This window comes from Eptesicus fuscus, chromosome 2 (genome assembly GCF_027574615.1).
Source record: "Eptesicus fuscus isolate TK198812 chromosome 2, DD_ASM_mEF_20220401, whole genome shotgun sequence".
Taxonomy (NCBI): Eukaryota; Metazoa; Chordata; class Mammalia; order Chiroptera; family Vespertilionidae; genus Eptesicus; species Eptesicus fuscus.
The window spans coordinates 79196472-79217968 of NC_072474.1; the positions used below are offsets into that span (position 1 = coordinate 79196472).

The following is a 21497-nucleotide window of genomic DNA, read 5'->3' on the forward strand; positions in this document are numbered from 1 at the left end:
ATCAATCAGTAGAGATCTAGGCCCTGAAAGGACACACCTGGAAAGCTACTGAATATTCTATTGAGATCTTCCCCTGGGATCTCCCTAAAATCTCCACCCTTAAAACCCTTAGGATGGAGGGCCCAGTGTGCTCTCCTCCCAGGAACATGCCCATATCTTTTCTTTACCCTTCCCCCTCCCTGCCCCTGGAACATTACCATTAGCTTCCTCACTCCCAAGCTCCACGGGCCCTTCCTTTACCTCTATAACTTGTTTCCTAAGCTCATTTATTCTAGGAATTACTTTTCCTTCCTCTATGATTTACCAAATAAATGTTCTCTTACAGTTGGGTCTTGGCTCTGAATTCTTTCCTAGCCATGATGATACAACTGGGTTCATCTTAACAGAAACATACATTCTAGTGTCTAGTGAGAGAAACAGTCTGGCTGAAAAATCACTGTCTCAATACTTTGCATCCACAATATGGATCTGTATACTTTTACTATTAGTACTTTTTCAATCATCTTACTCTGCTTTATGTTTTAAAAGAAAATATATCACAGTGATAAATTAAAAAAAAAAAAAAAAAGAAAAAGAATGTGCAAATGTGCCACTAGAGAAAACTAGAGGCCTGATGCACAAAATTCGTGTGTGTGTTGGGGGGGAGGTCCCTCAGCCCGGCCTGCACCCTCTTGCAATCCGAGACCCCTCACTCCTAACCGCCCACCTGCTTTTGTGTGTACAATTCTGCTGTTGTGTGTAAAATTCCTTACTGCTTGGCTCACTGCTCCTTAGTGCTGCTGGGGAGGTGGGAGAGGCTCCCACCACCGCCACTGCACTCGCCAGCCATGAGTCCAGCTTCTGGCTGAGTGGCGCTCCCCCTATGGGAGTGCACTGACCACCAGGGGGCAGCTCCAGCATTGAGCATCTGCCCCCTGGTGGTCAAATGCATGTCATAGTGACCAGTTATTCTGCCATTCGGTCGTTTTGCTATTCGGTCAATTTGCATATTAGGGTTTTATTATCCTATCTAATAAAAGGGTAATATGCAAATTAACCATCACTCCATCACAAATATGGAGGCCCCCTTAGCCACAAGATGGCAGTGCCCAGTCCTCTCAGCCCCAGGGGGTCGGCCGCTGAGAGCAGGCAGCGTGAGCGGCCTGGCAGAATGTTTGCTTTGTTGCCACAGTGATGAGGCAAACAGTCTGCGCCTGGCCGCGGACTGGCCTCTGGGCCGTGGAGAGCCTCTGGGCAGTGGGCGCGGAATGGCCAGGCCCCACAGAGAGCTCCTGGTGCATGGATTCGTGCACAGGGCTACTAGTATATGATAATAAAGATATATAACCATAAATCAATGCTGAAAATAAAATATAAAAAACACTAAATATAAAAATTATGAGCAAATAAAATAGAATGAATAAAATTTCTATACTGATGACTCCAAATTTAAACCTCCAGCTTTCACTATTCCAACTGCCTACTCAACATGTACAATGCAATGTTTAGTAAGTCTTTCAGAGCTATGTTGCAAAAAAAAACCTCTTCTGATCAAACCCTAATGTGTATTCCCCTATAGTTTTTCACATTTCAGTAATAACATCTCACTCTTCCAGTACTCCAAGCCCAAAATCTTGGAATTGCACTCCACCCCTTTCTCTCATAGTCTATGTAAAATAAATTAGCTAATTCTGTATGTTCTACTTTTAAAATATATGCAAAATTTTAGCACTTCTCATTTGTTAACTAAATTAATGACTAATTAAAGGATAAAAATAATATCAAAGCTTATTAATTAAAAATTAACCCCTAGCTGGTTTGGCTCAATGGATAGAGAATTGGCCTGCAGACTGAAGGGTCCTGGGTTGAATTCTGGTCCAGGGCACATGCCCAGGTTGTGGGCTTAATCCCTAGTGGGGGGCATGCAGGAGGCAGCCGAGCAATGATTCTCTCTTATCACTGATGTTTCTATTTCTCTCTTCCTTCCTCTCTGAAATCAATAAAAAATATGTATTAAAAAATAAAATAAAATATGTAAGTTATATGAAACATAAATGTTATTTATTTAAAATTATCCTCATATTTCTTTCACTCATGAAAATTAGCACATAACCATTTTGGGGGAGAAAACTAGAGTCTTATGAACAGTTAGTTTAGGTTAATTCTGCTGCTGTGTGTACAATTATTTAAGAAATGTTGGTTTCATAAAAAGTTCTGATTATCAAGCTTTCCCAAAGTCTGAATGTGCATTTTCTGTAAGATACAAGGAAATCTGAGTCCAAGCCACATACATAGAATGAAGGAGCTGCTGTTTTTTGTTTTGTTTTTTTATTATAAAGAAAAATTATTTTCCCCTCAGGTATTGTTTTAGCCTTTCTCAATCTTAGACAAAAACTGATTCTCCTAAATCTGATATAAACCTAATTATGTTGTGGAAAAGTAAAACAATTATTTGATCTCAAGGTACAATGCACAGCAATTCCAGTGTGCTGTGACAGTCATCCTTCTAACTTGTTTTCTCCAATGTCAGCTCCCACTGTATGAAGTACATTGAATACAGTGATACATAAAACACCTGGTTTCTAGAAAGGTTATATGAGGATTTGGATGCATTTTAAAGAAAAAGTCTAAAAAAAAGAGACCAACCCTTTTATATCTCAGAAAACTTAGACCTACAAACTAAATAGCATGATACAATGAGATTTGTAACAACACTTGCAGAATTCTCAGATTTGTGAATCAATAACTAAAATTTATCTTCCAAAAGAAAATGATTGTTAAATGCTGAAATTAAGTTAATCAGCAAAGGACTATTACCTAAAGAAGATCTTAACTTGTTTGAAGCAAACCTAATGATGTCATAACAACACATAGAACTTCAAAAAGTGCTGTCTGGATTATATTACACTTCAAATACACCTGGATCATTTGTGATAAAAGCTATGGCACATTTCCAATGACATTTACCCACAGACCAAGAAAATGGAAGAAGACTAGAGAAAATGAGATAACAGACAGATGATATTAATTTTCATTATTAAACACTAGAGGCCTGGTGCACGACATTCATGCACTTGGTGGGGAGGGGGTCCCTCAGCCCGGCCTGCGCCCTTTCACAGACCAGGAGCCCTCAGGGGATGTCCGACTGCGGCTTAGGCCCGTTCCCCATAGCCATCAGTCGGACATCCTTAGTGCTGCTGCGGAGACAGGACGTTGCACTTGCCAGCCGTGAGCCCCTGTGGGGGCGCACTGACCACTAGGGGCAGCTCTTGCATTGAGCATATGCCCCCCTGGTGGTCAGTGCACATCATAGTGACTGATCGTTATCTATCCTATATAATAAAACCATAATATGCAAATCAACTGAACAGCAGAATGATCTGTGGAATGATCGGTCACTATGATGCACAATGACCACCAGGGGGCAGACACTCAACTCAGGAGCTGCCTCCTGGTGGTCAGTGTGCTCCCACAGGGGGAGCACCACTCAGCCACAAGCCCTGAGCTGGGCTCACAGCTGGTGAGCACAGCAGCGGTGGCGGGAGCCTCTCCCGTCTCCGCTGCAGGCGTGCCGTAAGGAGCAAGGGGTCCCAGACTGCGAGAGCCCCGGACTGCGAGAGGGATGTCTGACTGCCAGCTTAGGCCCGTTCCTTGGAGGAGCGGGCCTAAGCTGGCAGGCGGACATCCTCTGAGGTGTCCCAGACTGAGAGAGGGGGTTGGGGGTTTGGCCGGGCTGAGGGACCAAACCCCCAGTGCATGAATTTTGTGAACCAGGCCTCTAGTATATAAAATAATTTGAAATCTGTGAAATTTTCATTTGAATTTAGAGTTTTGGTGATGAGAGGTAAACTATTATACAATCAATTGAATGGAAATGTAAGCTATATTTTTAAAACTCTGCATGGATTATGCAGACTATATTGAACTTCCTTTTAAAAATGCAAATTAATATTTCAAAAGTTTATATCACTAGCTAATATTTTGAAAAAAAAATAAGAAAATACTAAAATATTTTTTTGTCAAAATTAATCTAGAAAATTTTGAAGTGGGTGAATATTTTTATTAAATACAACTTAGAACTACATGTATTGTTCTCATAAAGGTTCACACACTTTTTAGAATATTGCTCTGACTGCAGTATAAAGATGGTACATTGTGAAAAGCAGGCTATATATTAAGATATTATAATAAGTACTTATATATGGTATATGACATATAATGTACAATAAACAATTATAATCATATTCATATAAATTATAAAACTTGAAGCATTAAAATATTCTTGGGAGATTATTGCAGTTTTCAAGATTGTATCAATTTGCTTTTCTGCCTTCATATTTAAAACCCTACCACCCTTAACTTTGTAAGGGACTAATGTAATACTGGTCAAGCTGAATGTAATTCTGACTTAACTATTTCTACCAATATTTAGACACAGTCCTCAAAATAAAATTTAGCTTCCAGAGGAACAGAGTAAGTTATTATGGACACTGGTAAGCTAAAACATTTTCTATTCGTTCCTGAAGGTATTCAGAAGCCATCTTAGAGTTCTTTTCATCCTGTAGGTATCCAAGCTCATCGAGGTCACTTTTTTTTTTCTTCATAACTAACTACAGAACTTGCTATTTATTAACCAAGTGAGTATTTCACGCCTGGAGCCAATTTTTCATAATACCATAAATTTGGCTTTAATAAAAAAAAAAAGATTCATGTCATGCAAATTCTTAATGATGCCATATGGTAAGCAGAGCCAGTCAAATTTTAATGGGATTTTGATAAGGAGTTGAGCAAATTTCATGATGCAAAGCACAAAGAGCAAAGGCAGCAAGCACTATATTTCCACATAGAGTGGTTAAAAATAATGAAACCATCCTGTATAGGCACTAAATTACATGCTGTATGCTTTACACATATGATCATATTTAATTACTGCAAAACTCTAATTAAGTAGATACAATTATTCCCAATTCAGACGAGATACTGAGACTGCGAGCCATGATGTATCTTGCAAGGTCACATAATCATTACAAAATTGAACAGAAATTCAAACCCAAGTGTGCCTGACCCTAAAGTTATGCCTCCTCTCTAATGTCTTCCTTTAGCAAATAAGAACCCAGGGAAGATCGAAGGCAAGTGAAAGGTTTTCCTTTCAATCATGTGACCATGTGTTTGCCAACCCTTCACTCAGGTAAAACCTAAGTTAGGAGGGGAGACCAGAAATCAAAGAAAAACATGACCAGGCCAAAATGAGAAGTCTGGATACAGAAGCCAGTCCATGGGCAAAAGCAAAGGGAGAGGTACAGAGAAGGCAAGTTTAGTAGATTCCTTGTCCCTCCATATAGGCACCAATTTCCTTTCTTAGCCCTAAAAACCTTTATTATTACGTTTTATTCTTCAAAAACACTTGTGATATTATTAGATACTAGAGGCCCGGTGCACGAAATTTGTGCACAGAGTGGGGTTGTCCCTCAGCCCAGCCTGTACCCTCTCCAAAATGGGACCCCTCGAGGGATGTCCGACTGCCCGTTTAGGCCCAATCCCAGGGATCGGGCCTAAACGGGCAGTCGGACATCCCTCTCACAATCCAGGACTGCTGGCTCCCAACTGCTTGCCTCCCTGCCTTCCTGATTGCCCCTAACCGCTTCTGCCTGCCAGCCTGATCACCCCTTAACCACTCTGCTGCCAGCCTGTTTGCCCCCAACTTCCCTCCTCTGCCAGCCTGGTCACCCCTAACTGCTGTCTCCTGCAGGGTTGATCACCTACAACTGCCCTCCCTTGCAGGCTTGGTCCCTCTCAACTGCCCTCCCTTGCAGGCTGGGTGCCTCCCAACTGCCCTCTCCTGATGGCCATCTTGTGGTGGCCATCTTATGTCCACATGGAGGCAGGATCTTTGACCACATGGGGGCAGCTATATTTTGTGTTGCAGTGATGATCAATCTGCATAGTACTCTTTTATTAGATAGGATAGAGGCCTGGTACAGGGGTGGGGGCCAGCTGGTTTGCCCTGATGGGCGTCCCGGATCAAGTGGGGGTTCCCTTGGGGTGTGGGGCGGCCTGAGCAAGGGGCCTGTGGTGGTTTGCAGGCCAGCCACACCCCCTGGCAACCCAAGCAGAGGCCCTGGTATCTGGAATTTATTTTCCTTCTACAATTGAAACTTTGTAGCCTGGAGTGGAGCCAAGCCTGGGGCTCCCTCTGAGGCCCAGCAGCCATTTGTGTTGGGGTTATAATTGAAACTTTGTTGCCTTAAGCAGGTGGGCCCGGCCATGGTGTGCGGAAAGCTTTGCTTCCCCTGTTGCCAGCGGCAACCCTGGCCTGCTCTCTCAAGCTCCATTCTGCCGCCATTTGTTTGAATTTGTTTACCTTCTATAATTGAAACTTTGTAGCTTGAGTGGAGGCTTAGGCCTGGCAAGGGCAGGCGGAAAGCTTGGCTTCCTCTGTTACCTAGGAAACCCTGCTCTCTGTGGCTATAGCCATCTTGGTTTGGGTTAATTTGCATACTCGCTCTGATTGGATGGTGGGCGTGGCTTGTGGGTGTGTTGGAGGTATGGTCAATTTGCATATTTTTCTATTATTAAATAGGATATTTTCCAAGAGTAGATGCAGTTGATAACTACAGAAACGTCAATTTTTATTTTGAAGGTAAATTTCAAGAGTGTCCTAAATGCTCCTCAAGAATTAAAGTTTATGTATCGTAACACTTCATTGACACTATCAGTTCATTTTGATAACAAGTCAGTCATTGTTTTATTCATGTTTACATACATATTTTCAAAATTAAGTTAGATTTTTGCGAGGATTACCCTAAGCTCCAATTTCAACTTGTCAGAAATTCAACCAAAAATTCAAATGATTGGGATTACTCTATTCCTGCAAATATAATTACCTACTTTAATGACAAAAGAGACCAAGGACAAATAAACAAACATCAAGTAGAAATGTATTGTTTAATTTTACTTACGTTTTTAGTGAAATTTGAAAATTGGCATACCTCATTTCCTTTTTAATCATATTACATAATTCACTCTATTTGTTTATTAATTTTTTCCAGAGTTTAGTTTTAGTATAGTAATGAGCACGCCAAATAAATGTTCTATACTTAACATCAAAATGTGTTTATTATGATGACAGTGAAGTAAATTAGGAATTAAAATGTAATTAAATTAGTTTTTAAAATGATAATTAAATTAAGATAAATTGAAGTCAGCAAGGCATAGTGTTTGGGAAGAGAACATTAGGAGATAAAATATCAGGGATAAAACCTAAAGCCAAAGAGAACACATCTAGAATGGCCAGAGGGGCACATGGTTTAAAAGGCAGCTGAAGAAAGAAAGGGGCAACCAGACAGGGAACGCTTAGTGGGCCGTGGTAGAGGGTCTGGGCTTTCATGTAAGAGTAACAGGAAGCCATTGAAGAGTTTTACCCAAGAAAGTTGCATGGTCAGATTTAAACTTTTCAAGGAATCACTCTAGCTGATCAAGGCAGGGGCAAGGACAATATGGGGAAAGAAGTTAGGAGACTAGAGCAGTGGCTCTGTAGAAGTTGATGGTGGCCTAAAAGGAAATGTTGGCAGTGAATTAGTTGAAGGAGAGATCTAGGTGTGATATAACATGTATAATAAAAGCAATAAAGAGTTGGTAAATGGAGGAATTGTTTTAGAAAGATAACAAGTTTGACAAGGCCTAATAGGTGTTCTTTGCTCTTTAATAAATGAAACAAAATGATCTTATTCATCACTTAATAAAATTACAAAAATCAAAAGCAAGTAAACATTAACTTTTATGCTGTCACCCATGTACTAAAAGAATACTTTTCAGATGAATACTGTTTATTTATACCTTTAAAATAAATAGTCTTACATTAAACATACCATTTAAAAATATAAATTCTTACAGTACTTTAAAAAAAATCAATTTTCAGATTTTGTGTTTTGCTTAATGTTCAAAATCATCATTACTTTTCTTAAATTCTTCTTTCTTTTCCTTATCAACTATGCCCTGCTGATTTCTTTATAAGCAATTCTTAAATAGTTAATACATTTTAAATAAAAATGAAACATCCTTTAGCTTCTGGAAAGTTCTAAGGAATATTTTCTTATTTTCTCTCTTCCATCGTCCCCTATATCCTGCAGATGACCATCTTTCCTACCTCACAGAGGAGAACAGCCAGAGATCCCTCCATTTACTGCCCTTCTCTGGTCCGACCACAGGTCGACATCACACTTATTACTTATTTCATCCGGGCTCAGTGGGAAAGGGTCCCTCTTCCTGGCTTCAGGTAACTCTGGAACCAGGTCCTCATGAAATCGAATGCAGTGGAACTGCTGGACCACTGCTCCAGTTCCTATTCCCTACAATTCCTCAAGTCACAACTCTGACAACAATCCCCTTTCTCATATTTCAGACCACCCAATTCTTGGTTCTTTCCCGTTAGCGTATTCATATTGATGCTTCTTCCATCTTAGAACTGCTGGACCACTGCTCCAGTTCCTACTCCCTACAATTCAAGTCACATCTCTAACAACACCCCCCTTTCCTACATTTCAGACCACTCATTTCTGGATTCTTTCCCATTAACATATCCATGTTGATGTTTCTTCCATCTTAAAACCACCTGCTATAGCCTTTCTAACAAACTCTCTTCGCTTTATTGACTTTTTAAAAGGCATCATCAAAGGCTGTTTATATTCCTCTGCTCATTTGATGTTTGGGTATGCTTCATTATAATGTCCATTTTAAATAGGACAGGAAGGCTCAGTAAGGTTAAATAAACTTTCCAAAGTATGACACAGTTTGGATAGAATTCTAATCAAGGTATTCTTATTTAAGGCTTTACTTAGCAATATAAATCTTGATGCCATCAGTGCCATTAAATGTAATTCTTCCCTTTGCGTTTATTTTTCTAAACAGTAATATCATAAACATTTGATCCATATTTTACCTAAAGGAATATATGTGAATAATGAGAGTACAAACTGATCTTTAAAAAATATGTGATTTTCTAAGTACATGACCTTTTTCTGATTTTTAACCTGTTAAAAGCTATTACATAAATATCCATGTATTTTCTGTTTTTTTTATGGTAATACTTTTAAAAAAATAATAAAAGATAAATAAGTATTACTAGTATATTGTTTTATACTACAGAATAACAGATATAAAGGTGGTGTCATTTATACTAAGGTGAGTAAAAGTACAATATGATAAAGAAAATATATTTTATTTAATTTACCCAAATTCAATTTTATCAGGATTAAATAGTCCAAGGAATTAACACTACATTTTAGAAGGGTAGTCTAATAGTTCATAAATCAACAACATAATGACTATTATCTCAACTAAGTAATATTAAGACCTACAAAAGACTCTTGCTTGCAGTAGATAATTCCTAGTTTGCTCCAGTATATTATGATTTTCTAATTATTTAGCTATCCTTTTCAACTAATTTAGACAGATTATTGCTTCAACAAAAGTAACCATTTGATGTCAATACACCTTTGTCACTGAATTCTTTAAAGTGTTCATTTATTCTGTAAACATTCAGTGAGGATCTACTATGGGCAAGGAACTATGGTCAGGCACTCAATGTAGGAAGATGGAAAATGGGTGACACAGTTGCTATCTGAGGTAGATCAAGGACTACGTGCGTAGCACATGAAAATTACTAGTAACCTCAGGAAACCTCTGAAAGCACATTCATTTAAATATAAACGTTTAACCAAGTGAACACATAGGCAAATTATATACAAATGCAATTTAATACGTAATATCTGTTAATGGCTAAAGAACATCTAACAGTCCTGTCTTTCTCAAATGTCATAGACTCTAAAGGAACAAGGTAATCTTTTTGGTTATACAGAGGAACCATATTTCTTTTCAGAAAATGTAAATTTGCTTCTTTATACAAAGGAAGTACTACTCGTGTGGACAGTACTGTGAATATTTTCCTATCTCTGCATGGCTAGGGTTTTCTGAACAGAGACAAGTGGAATTTGGGTTAAAAGAAACCTGGGCAGTTAAAAGATGACTGAGTGAGTGAACAGATAGTGAGAGACATCTGGAAGGATTTACCTCCCAGGAGGGAGGTAAAGACGTTAACATTTCAAAGGATGGAGTGTGTGTGTGTGTGTGTGTGTGTGTGGGGGGGGGGGGTGGGTGCTGTTTAAGCCTGAAGCCATATATTTATATTCCAAAGGATTTTACATTAGGGAGTTGAGGTTTCTCTCCCCCTCTCAGGAGAAGAGGAGAGCAGCTGTGTAACAGCTCCTACAGAAATGCCCAGGTTGATAACCAGGGGCTCTTCTCCAGGGTGTGGGATCTCCCTTCTGGTGCTTGCAGAGCCCACCATCTGCCTCTCTTCACATGGCTCTGAAGGGGACATGGAATGTTAAGAAGTGATGTGCTTATTGCTCTAAGAAGTAATAGTCTGCCTGGTTCCAGAAACCTCATAGTTGCTTTCAGAACAAAATAAATAAATGTATATATTGAAATCTTATGTTGTAAATCAGAGCTTGCGGGGGCAGGGGGGCGGGGAGGGAGATAGTTTCTTTGAAGACAGAGCTTCATTATACTCATTTTCAGGCAGATCAAGTTACCTTAATAGTCAATAAATGATCTTATTCAGCAAAAACAACACACTGATTTTTATCATTTTGTCATAAGATTTCAGTGCAATTAAAAGCAGGGAGCGTTTAGTGTACCAAAGTAAGGCAGCCTAAAAGAAACAAAGAGAAAAATCACTTACTTGATATTATCAAGACAGCCCGATTCAGGTTTCAGAATGGCAGTATGATGAAACATTTTATATAAAGCAATCCCAAGGAAGATTACATTAAGCTGGAATGTAAAAGGTACTGTTATGTAGCATAACTGGGCTAGAAAAGAAGTCAGTCTATTAAAAATAACAGATGAGTTGCTCTGGGAAATTAGCTCTCACTATACTTTCAAAGGAATTGGATCATAGATGATTGCCTAGTATTTTAGTAAAGGCAAGAAGCCAGTTAGGGGATTGGAATACCAAGGAGGTACAAAGCACTGTTATGCCAAGTACACACAAATACTAAAATCGATCTATTTTTGAACCACCAAATAAAAAAAAAAATTAGAAAATTGTGGTTAAATTCTGATATTAAAACAAACTAGGCTTAAGGTAGCAGGAACCTCCAATGAGGGTGTTATATTACTGGAGCCAGAGAGAGCATTTGATTTAAAAACAACACAAAACAACCAATTCCAGTGTAAATTCCATATATCAGATATACATAAACTGTATAGAAAACCACATGTCAAATTGCCATTGATCACCTGATTTGTTTATATATTTCAGAATTTGGGATTGGTGGGACTAGGAAAATCCAATTGTGAGCCCCAAGTCTAAGACGTTCTCTTCTAAATAATACGGGGTTACGATCCTTTATCGAATTCAAAAAATCTGAAAAGTAAAAGTTTAAAAAATTCATTGGGTAACAAAAAGCCTAGCCTGAACAGAACCAATTTGGTGGGAGAGCTTGATTTGAATGGACATAAGATCTTCATGTCTTTATTTTACTTGATCTTAGTTTTCCTATAATTTTTTTTCTGCTGAATTATTGCTGTTTGGTTTCAGAGTCTTGCCTACTCCCTACTGTGAGTACTGGATGTTATATTTGATTTGGGGCAACTGCTTATTTCTCACTAGGGATAATATATAATATGCAGTACAGATACCATATTACCTTGATAACATTTGAAAAATGTCTGAATTTCAAAATATACCTGGCCCAAAGAATTTCAGAAAATGAGTTGTAGACTGAGACTTTATTAAAAATCAAAAGGCTATATTTTTTCAAAAACTGGATAGCAACTTTTTATTTCAAATTGTTAAGTTTGTAAATGATACTAACAATTATATCTAACTGAGGATAAATAATTTCTATTTGAAATCAAGATATTATGCATCTAAAATAAAAAAGAGAAGGTATCACTCTGGAATGCCTGTTTGAGGCATTTTTATATAAAATCGTTTTAAATTCTAAAGTTTTCAAGATTTATATAAAAAAGAAAACTGTAAGGAATAGTTAGATATTTTGTCACTTTCTAATTTCTGGTTCCATTCATAATTCAAATTATCCAAATGAAAAAAGAATGGAAATGTAACGTTGGTCAAACTTAAAGTCATCACTATTCAAAATCTATGAAACCAAATGGATTATGTTAGATCAGGCTCCCTCAGGAACCATAGCGGTACATAAACTTGAAAATGCATGTTCTCTTCTCGCAATTGTTTTGATTAAGCGTTTTACAAATATAAAAGTAGACTATAATGAGTGTCTAATTGCTTGAGTTTATGGGGTCAAATAAGTACAGGCTTTCCCCAAAGTAATCTATGTAAATTAAAGATAGTCAGTATAGGGATAGTAAAAGTTTCATTCCTTGACCCGGAAACCACATAGTTAATTAGGAGTTCTTACCATAATTATCAAGGTCGCTGGTCCTATAAAACTCCAAATGAAGTAGGTGTCAAGTCGGAGCCAACATCTGCAATGAAACACAAGGGAGAGAAGGCATTCAAGGACTGGGCATGGGACATACATCAAGAGTGAGCGAGTGACAGAGAAGAATGTGAGCTGCAAAGCGTTCCACTGGGAGACAGGAAATATTACATTGCTTGTTCATTTAAATGCTGAATTACGTGCCCGATTTCTGACAGCGCTATTGATGGAGTAAGATAATTACCCCTGGAGGAAGCAGAAAAAAATGGCACTGGGCCTATTTGCTAAGGCCTTTTGTCTGTCATAGAAACCTTAAAAAATAAGAAAAAAAAAGAAAAAGAAAAGAAAGAGCCATACACATAGCCTTTAAATCAGGTAGCCTTAAGCTATCCTTTTCTCTTCAATTATGGTGCTACATAACCTGTCTATCAGCTGTCAGGCAAAGTGACATTTTCCTGTCAGGAAGATCTCAGGAAATTCTGTACAAAGAAGAAATAAAATTGGTATCAGAAGATTGAAGTTTAATTAGGTTGGGCAGCCAACCTTTGAGAGTTCTTGAATCTTCAAAAGTGCATTGTTACTGCTAGTGCTTCTGGGGTTGCAAATGATCCTTAGCATCCCATGAAGTTGATTCATGACCCAAAAGTAAATTATTAATCACTTAATTTCAGCTACATTTAATACTCCCCCAATTCGTAAAGCCTCTGGGAAATTACATTTTCATTCTCCAGGATGACAGGAAGACAAAATGGAAGTGACTAGTTATGAGAAAGATTAATGTAAATTTTGAACAAATTACATTTGATGTTAAAAATCATATCGTGAATTATTTGCCATTTTTCTATATTTGAGCCATGATTTAAATATAAAATAGCTACAGTTGAAACTATTAAAGAGTGATTTGCTAAGTGGTCTAAAACTGCAAGTCCGAAATATGTAAATATAGTGTGTGTTTTTTTTTTCAATAAAAATGTTATTTAAATCTCAGGAATAATGGAATACTAAGAAAAGCTATGAAGAAAGGAATTTGTAAATGTCCATCAATAGAGGAATAGGTAAATAAAATGTTTTTGTTTGTATGATGCAATGTTACAAAACAGTTAAAAGGGAAAAAGTAGCTCTTTATATCAATAGGATAGGCCACAATAATAATTTTTTTAAAATTTTAGTTCTTTATTGTTTTTTAAAAAATATATTTTATTGATTTTCTACAGAGAGGAAGGAAGAGGGATAGAGAGTTAGAAACATCAATGAGAGAGAAACATCGATCAGCTGCTTCCTGCACACTCCCCACTGGGTATGTGCCCGTAACCAAGGTACGTGCCCTTGACCGGAATCGAACCTGGGACCCTTGAGTCCACAGGCCAATGCTCTATCCACTGAGCCAAACTGGTTAGGGCAAGTTCTTTATTGTCTAATGTATTACATAAGTCTCCTTTTTTTCCCCATTGACCTCTCCCAGGCCATCTCCAACCCCCAGCACATGCCCTCTCCCCGCCTCCCCAGCTTCTGTGTCCATTGGTTATGTTTATATGCATGCATACAAGTCCTTAAATTTAAGTGAAAAAGTAACATGAATAATTTATACCAAATACCTTTGAAATGTATATGTACATTCCTAAAGTAAGACTCACATTTTTTGACAGATACATATATGTATGTAATATTCTTTTAATTGAAGGGGAAAAAATAACCAAACCCATTTAGTAGTTGCCTCTCACATGAGAGTAGAGAGGATTACATACAAGTGGATCAAAAGAACTTTAACCATATGTTTTATTTTAATAATTCCTGAAAGCAATGTGCCAAAATTCTAAATTTTTTTACATCTGAGTGATAGAGACCCAGACAGTGTGGCTCAGTGTTTGAGTGTCAACCTAGGAACCCGGAGGTCACGGTTTGATTCCTGGTCAGGGCACATGCCCGGGTTTGTGGGCTTGATCCCCAGTGGGCGGTGTGCAGGAAGCAGCCAATCAATGATTCTCTCTCATCACTGGTGTTTCTATCTCTCCCTCTCCCTTCCTCTCTGAAATCAATAAAAACATATTAAAAAAAATTTTTTTTCTGGACTTTTAAATTTATAAAAGGTTCAAAGCTACATTTTTAAGCAAAAACAAACCAACAAAAAACAAACCATATTCCCTGAAAAAAAAAAACAACTTTAAAACAATAAAATATATAACTTCTATTAAGTTAAATAAATATATGCAATATAATTTTAATAGAAGTATAATATTTATACTCCAATAAGAAACTGACTACAAGTTCATGTTTTTACACAGACAGATACTTTCACTTTATTTAAAATAGACATAATAATCCTATTTGAAAAAAATACTATTAGGGAAACAATCAATACTTAAACTACCAGCCATTATTTTCTTTGAGTCGTTGGTCATCTTGTTTTGTGCCGTTGTTCGAGAAACCGGGCCACAGAAAATAAGACTGTGGTGCTGCCAATAAGCAGACACAAACTAGAGAGTGTTAGGTTGAAATATGAACACTGTCTTCATCCTGATAGAGGCCAGTTTGTTACCACCCTAATAACGGTGTGTACAGGCAGGGTGGTGACAGAGGAGAGGGAATATTTACGGGTCCCTAAATTCTCAACAAAGACCGTTTTTCCCCTCAAGATAAGAACAATAGAGGACAAAGCATAAAGCATGGACATCTTCCCAGATTAGAAAACACACACATATACACACCAAGAATGCTGCCGAATTTATAACATGATACAATACTAATGTTACATTTAAGAATGAATGCCAATTGTATAGACCCTGTCTTTCGTAGGCCGAACACGTTTTTGACACCTAATCTGAGAACTAAAACACAGTTTCAGCCAATTCTTCCTAAACGAAAATGTTTCAAGAACTTCTGAAAATGTTATTCTGAAGTTTAAGAACTCCTTAGGAAAAAAAATAATTTAAATTACATTATTACAGAGTATCTTGGCCTAAGTAGGGAATTTCAAATTATAAATAATCTTACTAAATGTGTTGTCAATATGAAATATTGTAAATTTTAACCAAAGAATTAAATTTTATCGTTATGATGCTTTACCTTTTAAAAAAACAGTCTCAGCTTAGCAAATGCTTTATCTGGAAATGTATGTGCTTTTGGCATAGTGGTCTCTAAATGTGGAAGTGACATCACTTTAGATTAGAAGTTATTACTTTTATACTTTAAGAATATTCTTCAGCATCTCTTTGCTATGATAGATTTAAATTCCCTTCTGAACTGAGCAGTGGACGAGGCAATCTGAAACACTTCGAATGCGCTGAGTAAATGGTCCTTGCCTAGCCTTCACTATCTTCTGAAAGACAGTGTGGCAAGGATCCCTTTTCTAATTTGATTGCCATATGGCCACACCTGCTGTTGTTTTTGGCCACACACTGGCTTTCTAAAAGCTTCCTGTATTTCCTCTCTTTCCTATTAACTACCTGTATGAATCCCTGTGGGAAGGAGGTGTATATTACCTGTATGTTATGTGACACTGAGGTGTATATTACATGCCTGGGCACATATATCCCACTTCATAGTATTCTATAAGCCCAGGCCATTCAATGTCACTTGGATGCAATGCAAAACCACTGGTTAAGGCAAGACAAGTCCAGATTAGTAAAATGAATACTAGAGGAATTACTAATTGAACTAAGCACAATAAAGACCAGCTTGCAAATGGCCAGACAGACCTGCTGTTGAAGAATAGGATTTATCTGATATGCGCCTTTATCCACAAAGTTGCATTTAATTTGTTAAATAATTAACTTTAACAGGCCATTCTTGTTTAATTTTTAAGATGTCTATTTATTTTTAAAAAGAAATTCAGTCATGTGTATAATCTATAATTTATATTTACACAGTAGTACATGTCAATAGAGATGACTTGAAGTTGAAATAGCATGTTTATTTGAAGCATTTGATAAAAGAAAAATTCTTGTGATACAGATATATTCCAGAATTCAAAGGAGCACTTGTCATATACATAAACCTTAAGTTTTTAAAAATGTGGTCTAATACAAAGATGTCATTAAAATTATTTTTGTAGCATTTTTCAAATTATGAAAGCAGCATATATTATTATACGTATGATGAATTCTTACTGCAGTAACACAATTGTATTATTTTAGCACTCTAAAGAAATGGAGCTAATCCACAAGGATAAATTATTATTTTTTTCCAGAATTGTTCTTCTTCCAAAATAAATAAACATCATTACAAATTAAATGGTAAAGATGTTGCTATCTGGATTAATCTATAAAAATGTCAATTACTAATCCTGCAAATACCATCTTCATATTTACTCAAAATGGAGAAAAATTAAACAATGAACCAAATTAATTTCTCAAAAAAACAAAAAGGAAGCCATATTCCTAAAGTTTATTCTCTTCTACTAGTTAACTACATCTCACCATTTTATTATCATAAGTCATTTATGATTCTGTGCTTAGAAAAATGGTTAGGCCAATTATCCCATGTACATACATATAAATGTCACCCAAAACATGTTTCACAATGCTTTCAGGTACTAGTAACCGAATGTAATTCCTTCTTCAAAGTTAGCTTGTTTAATGTGGTACCGTTAAGATGCTTTGGGATATTGTATTTTCTTGCCTATTTAAAACACTCATCCAAGTAAACATTTGACTATGGCCAGTTTTTCTGATGTAATGTAAATTAAGAATGGTATTTGACTCATCTTCAATAGGACCCTAAATCACAGACTACACTCTCCTTGGTGAGTATCAAATGTACCCAGTAAACAATTTTTGGTCAGTATTAGTGAATTTATAAGGCTTCATTATATGAGGTTGCTTATGAGATGTGTAAAGTACATTATCTTTTTGTCTATAGCAGATGCAGATCTCTATATCTGTACTACATATATAGGGCAAGATTTAGAGAGAAAAAGAGGGAATCAAGCTAACTGGGGTCATTAAGAAGGAAGAGTAAAAGTGACAGATACATACTTGAAGCAAAATTACTTGAGTTCTAAGCTTATTGTATAATATAAGTAAGAATTTGTTGTTTGTTTGTTTTGTTAATCCTCACCCAAGGATATTTTTCCATTGATTTTTTTAGGGACAGTGGAAGAGAGAGGGAAAGACAGAGAAACATTGATGTGAGAGAAACACATGGACTGGTTGCCTCCTGCATGAGCCTGGGCCTGGGAGGAGCCTGCAACCAAGGTAAGTGCCCTTGAGCTGAATAGAATCTGGGACTCCTTGGTTCATAAGCCAATGCTCTATCCAATGAACCAAACCAGCGAGGGCTGTTAAGAATTTTTGAAATGCCATTGTCTTCACAGCACACTCAGGCATCGCCTTGAAATACTTTGTGAACAAGTGCATGAACTGGAGCAAAGGTTGGCAGAGTGATGCAGGAACAGAGTGTGATCAGCAGTAGGTCAAGACCAGCATTTGTGGACAAGCTACAGTTTTGACTCTTAAAATTCAAAACTAGCTCCTATACATCAAATATAGATTATGCTATCTTCATGTCCCAATATGTTATTTAATAAAAACCCAAGGGTTTCATTATTTCTCCAGCAAAATACATCCTACATTTTTATGGTGGACTACAAAGGTAAGAATAGGACTCTGTTATAATTAGTTAAAAGTAAATGTTGGAATTATTCTGATAGTCCCATGTCGCTTAAATTAACGTTCAAGTTTATGGCCAATACCTAAATGTACTAGTAAATAACACGATAGCAGTCCTGCTGTTCTCTGATACAGTTTTCATACGGGAAACTTCTTAATACAGAAAATTAGGCCTAACCAACAATTTTTATATAAGATGATATTTTTATGTCTATTCATAGGGTTCCTAGATGCTAAAACGATGCTACAATAAGACCTTAATCTCTATTACACATACACATAAAGCATGCTGTTGACCTTTAATAAAACAACATATAAACATGCAGCTGCACTCCTCACATACATATTGAATGATTTTCTTGATATATGTCAGTAAAAAATACTTCTCCATTATCTGTACTATTTCCCACTGGCCAAGCTAGAGTCGAAGATATCTGGTGATAATATATCAACAAGGTAGATGTTTCACATCAATGAAATGTTATAAGTAAGAATATTTTATATCATATAATAATATGCTTAGAGAAATATTCCAAATGAATATATACATTTCTATGAGTGGGTTGCAGTGCTTAGAAATTGTGAAATGTATTAAATAAAGCTGTGCATACAGCTTGCAGGTAAGTTCAATGTTCCTTGGCTAGGATCTTTCTTGAATACTACTATAATCTAGTATTTTTAAAAAATCAATAATCACTTTTCTACCAAATGACTATGCTACTTAGATAATGAAAATAAAGAAATATTGAGAGCCACCTTTTTAAGAGCTGTTCTTAAGCTAGTGAGCTGGGGAGACAAATCTGACTTAACAGATGATTTATAATAATTTTCAGATCATAAAATTTGATTTCAATTATTTTTAAGAGCTCGGCTATGCTTTTAGTCTTCAAGGATGTTCTGATCCATTATAAATGTTCATGACCTAATCGACATCTTTCAGAAACCCCTTACCAATTTTCGAGCCCATATGTTAACTCTTTGGCTATTATCCGGGCTTTACTTCTTTCTAGCATGCCCCCTTCATGGACCCTATGTCCAGTCCTTTTCCAATCTACCCATCACATTAACCACTGCTCTTTCAGTTACATATTTAGATTACAAAGTAAGTGCTATAAACTATAAATTTGATTTTTTTCCTTTAAAGAAAAATTAGCTATTCAAACTGTTTGCAATTTGCATTGAGGTAATTAAATGAACTGATAGTTTTCAGGTCATAAAATCAAAGTATTTAGCTGTCCTGTTTGAATTACTGGAACGTCAGTGCCAGTCTATGTCTTCTCACAGTATCACATTAGGTGGATTCACTAAGTGACCAGACATAATGGTGTAAGTGAAAGGAAGATACACAAACAAATAAAATGTAATGCCAATTAGTAATAGTGTGATTTAGATCTGTGGTCCACTTTTTGGGATTTAGAAAAAGTGATTTTGTTAATGTCTGATTATAGTGATTAAATGTTATTCTGAGTACATTCTCAATAATAATATCAGTACAGATAAAAATAGTTCATTAAGCAATAGCAGAAAATAATAGTAAGAATCTCTTACAAGCAATGCAAATTGATGGCAAACTATGCAACTTCTCAAAATCACATTATGTATTCTTTGTACGTGAATATGTGTTTTGTGCATAATAATCAATTTAACAGCCCTAATAACATTTCAGAGTGAAACATATCCTAACCAATCTGCCAAATGGAATAAGATAGTTACCTCCGTCTGTATCAAAAAATATTTAACCTACAAAATCAATTTTATCTCCTACCATTGGTATGATTTTCTACTTTTTGTAAGCTATTGTCATTATTACAGATTTCAGAGAAAAAAACCTCATTGTCAGTATAATAAAGTACAATTATGTACATTAAGAGGAGAAAATGGGGAGACATATCTATTATTTAGATTATTGTAATATATTGAATAGTTTTCTTCTCTATGCATTCTAAGCAGTTGAGACTAAAGAGTAAAATATTAATAATAATGAAATTCCAAAAATAAATGAAATAGACTTTCAAGGCATAAAAATCATTAACCTTAAGAAAAATGTACAGAAAATGACTGATAATATGTGTCTGAATTCTTGCTAATTCCAGCTTATTTAAGACTGTGAAGTATACATATTTGTGATAAAAATTCATTGTGGCACATAGGAACACTGGCAAAAAAAACACAAAAACCTCGAGAGAGTAGAGTTACATAAAAAACGAAATCATGTGAAGATGAATAAGCAGGGAGTGAAAAATGCCAGTTGAAATGAACAGAAGCTGGAACAACAAAGACAGATTTAATAATAAGGAACAAGATATATATGCAGACGGCCTTCAAGTTGTGTAAAAATTCCTTGCTTACATTTTTCTTTGGGAAGATTCTTGATTAAACTCCTGATGGAACATGATCTGCTCATTTCAGCTCCTCAAGTAAATGAAAATGACTGAATGATGTTTCTGTTTGCAATACCTGCTTCCTCAACGGGCAAAGCAGCACTGCCTAGACACTGGACTGCATGAATTCCCACAGGGTAGAAGTTAAGCTGCTTCTTCCATGTGTTCTAAAGGTGCTTCTGTGGACAGTGTATTTAAAAGGTGTAATGGAGACATTAAGTGTTCTGCGCCTGTATGTGACAGAATGTTAATGCAATTTCCCCTATCCTTTTCTTTCCTCTACCCTCCCTTTTATCTTTATCTGTTTTGCTTTTCTTTGGGTTGGGAAAAATCATAATTACGAACCTGAACTATTATTAAAGCTTGTTTTAAATCAGTGCCTGGGAAATAAATTAGCCTCTATTCCCACACAGTAATAATGTCAGTAAATGAAGGTTTCCAGTTATGGTGCAGGAAATTAAAGCAATGATGGCCAAAGCTTTAACAAAGCCACAAGGGACCACACATTATTGATTCTAAGAAAAGATAGATTCCTACTACCCAGAAAATGACATCTCTCTCAAAATAAATGACTAAAACACAAAGCAAACAAGTTGAGTCAGTTCCCTAACAGGAAAATTTGAAAATATCCAAAGAGGAAAAAAAAATCAACATAAAATATAAATAACAGCAAATCCGTAACTACAAAAGCGCAAAACTGGATGGCTTAAACACAATATTGGAAGTAGTATAAGGTGACAAATAAGTATATCATTCAATTTAATATCTTAGAGAGGAAATTTGTTCATTAAAATGTAAAATTCTATGACCTAAAGGGAGCCACTGCTAATGGGTTTCTTTTGGGGGTGATGAAAATATTCTAAAATTAGGTAGCAATGTTGAATACATAATACAGTGAATGTACTAAAACCAATTAAAGGGTGAACTTTATAGTATGTAAATTATAGCAACAAAGGTGATATTTTTTTAAAATTCTGTGATGTAAAGTTAGATTAAAAAAGAATTGCTGCCCTAGCTGGTTTGGCTCAGTGGATAGAACCTCGGCCTGCAGACTGAAGTGTTCT

The 21497-nt window shown here is 36.4% G+C and overlaps 1 protein-coding gene across 3 annotated transcripts in view; it reads right to left on the reverse strand.

Annotated features, from left to right (window-relative positions):
- Positions 1 to 21497, reverse strand: part of ADGRL3 (adhesion G protein-coupled receptor L3) — a 492939-nt gene that overhangs the window by 62153 nt on the left and 409289 nt on the right. For all 3 annotated transcript variants that reach the window (XM_054728772.1, XM_054728769.1, XM_054728767.1), the window contains 2 exons: positions 12426 to 12492; positions 10721 to 10812 (listed from right to left, as the gene is read on the reverse strand). In XM_054728772.1, coding sequence (XP_054584747.1) covers positions 10721 to 10812; positions 12426 to 12492 — 159 coding nt within the window. The remainder of the gene's footprint in view (positions 1 to 10720; positions 10813 to 12425; positions 12493 to 21497) is intronic.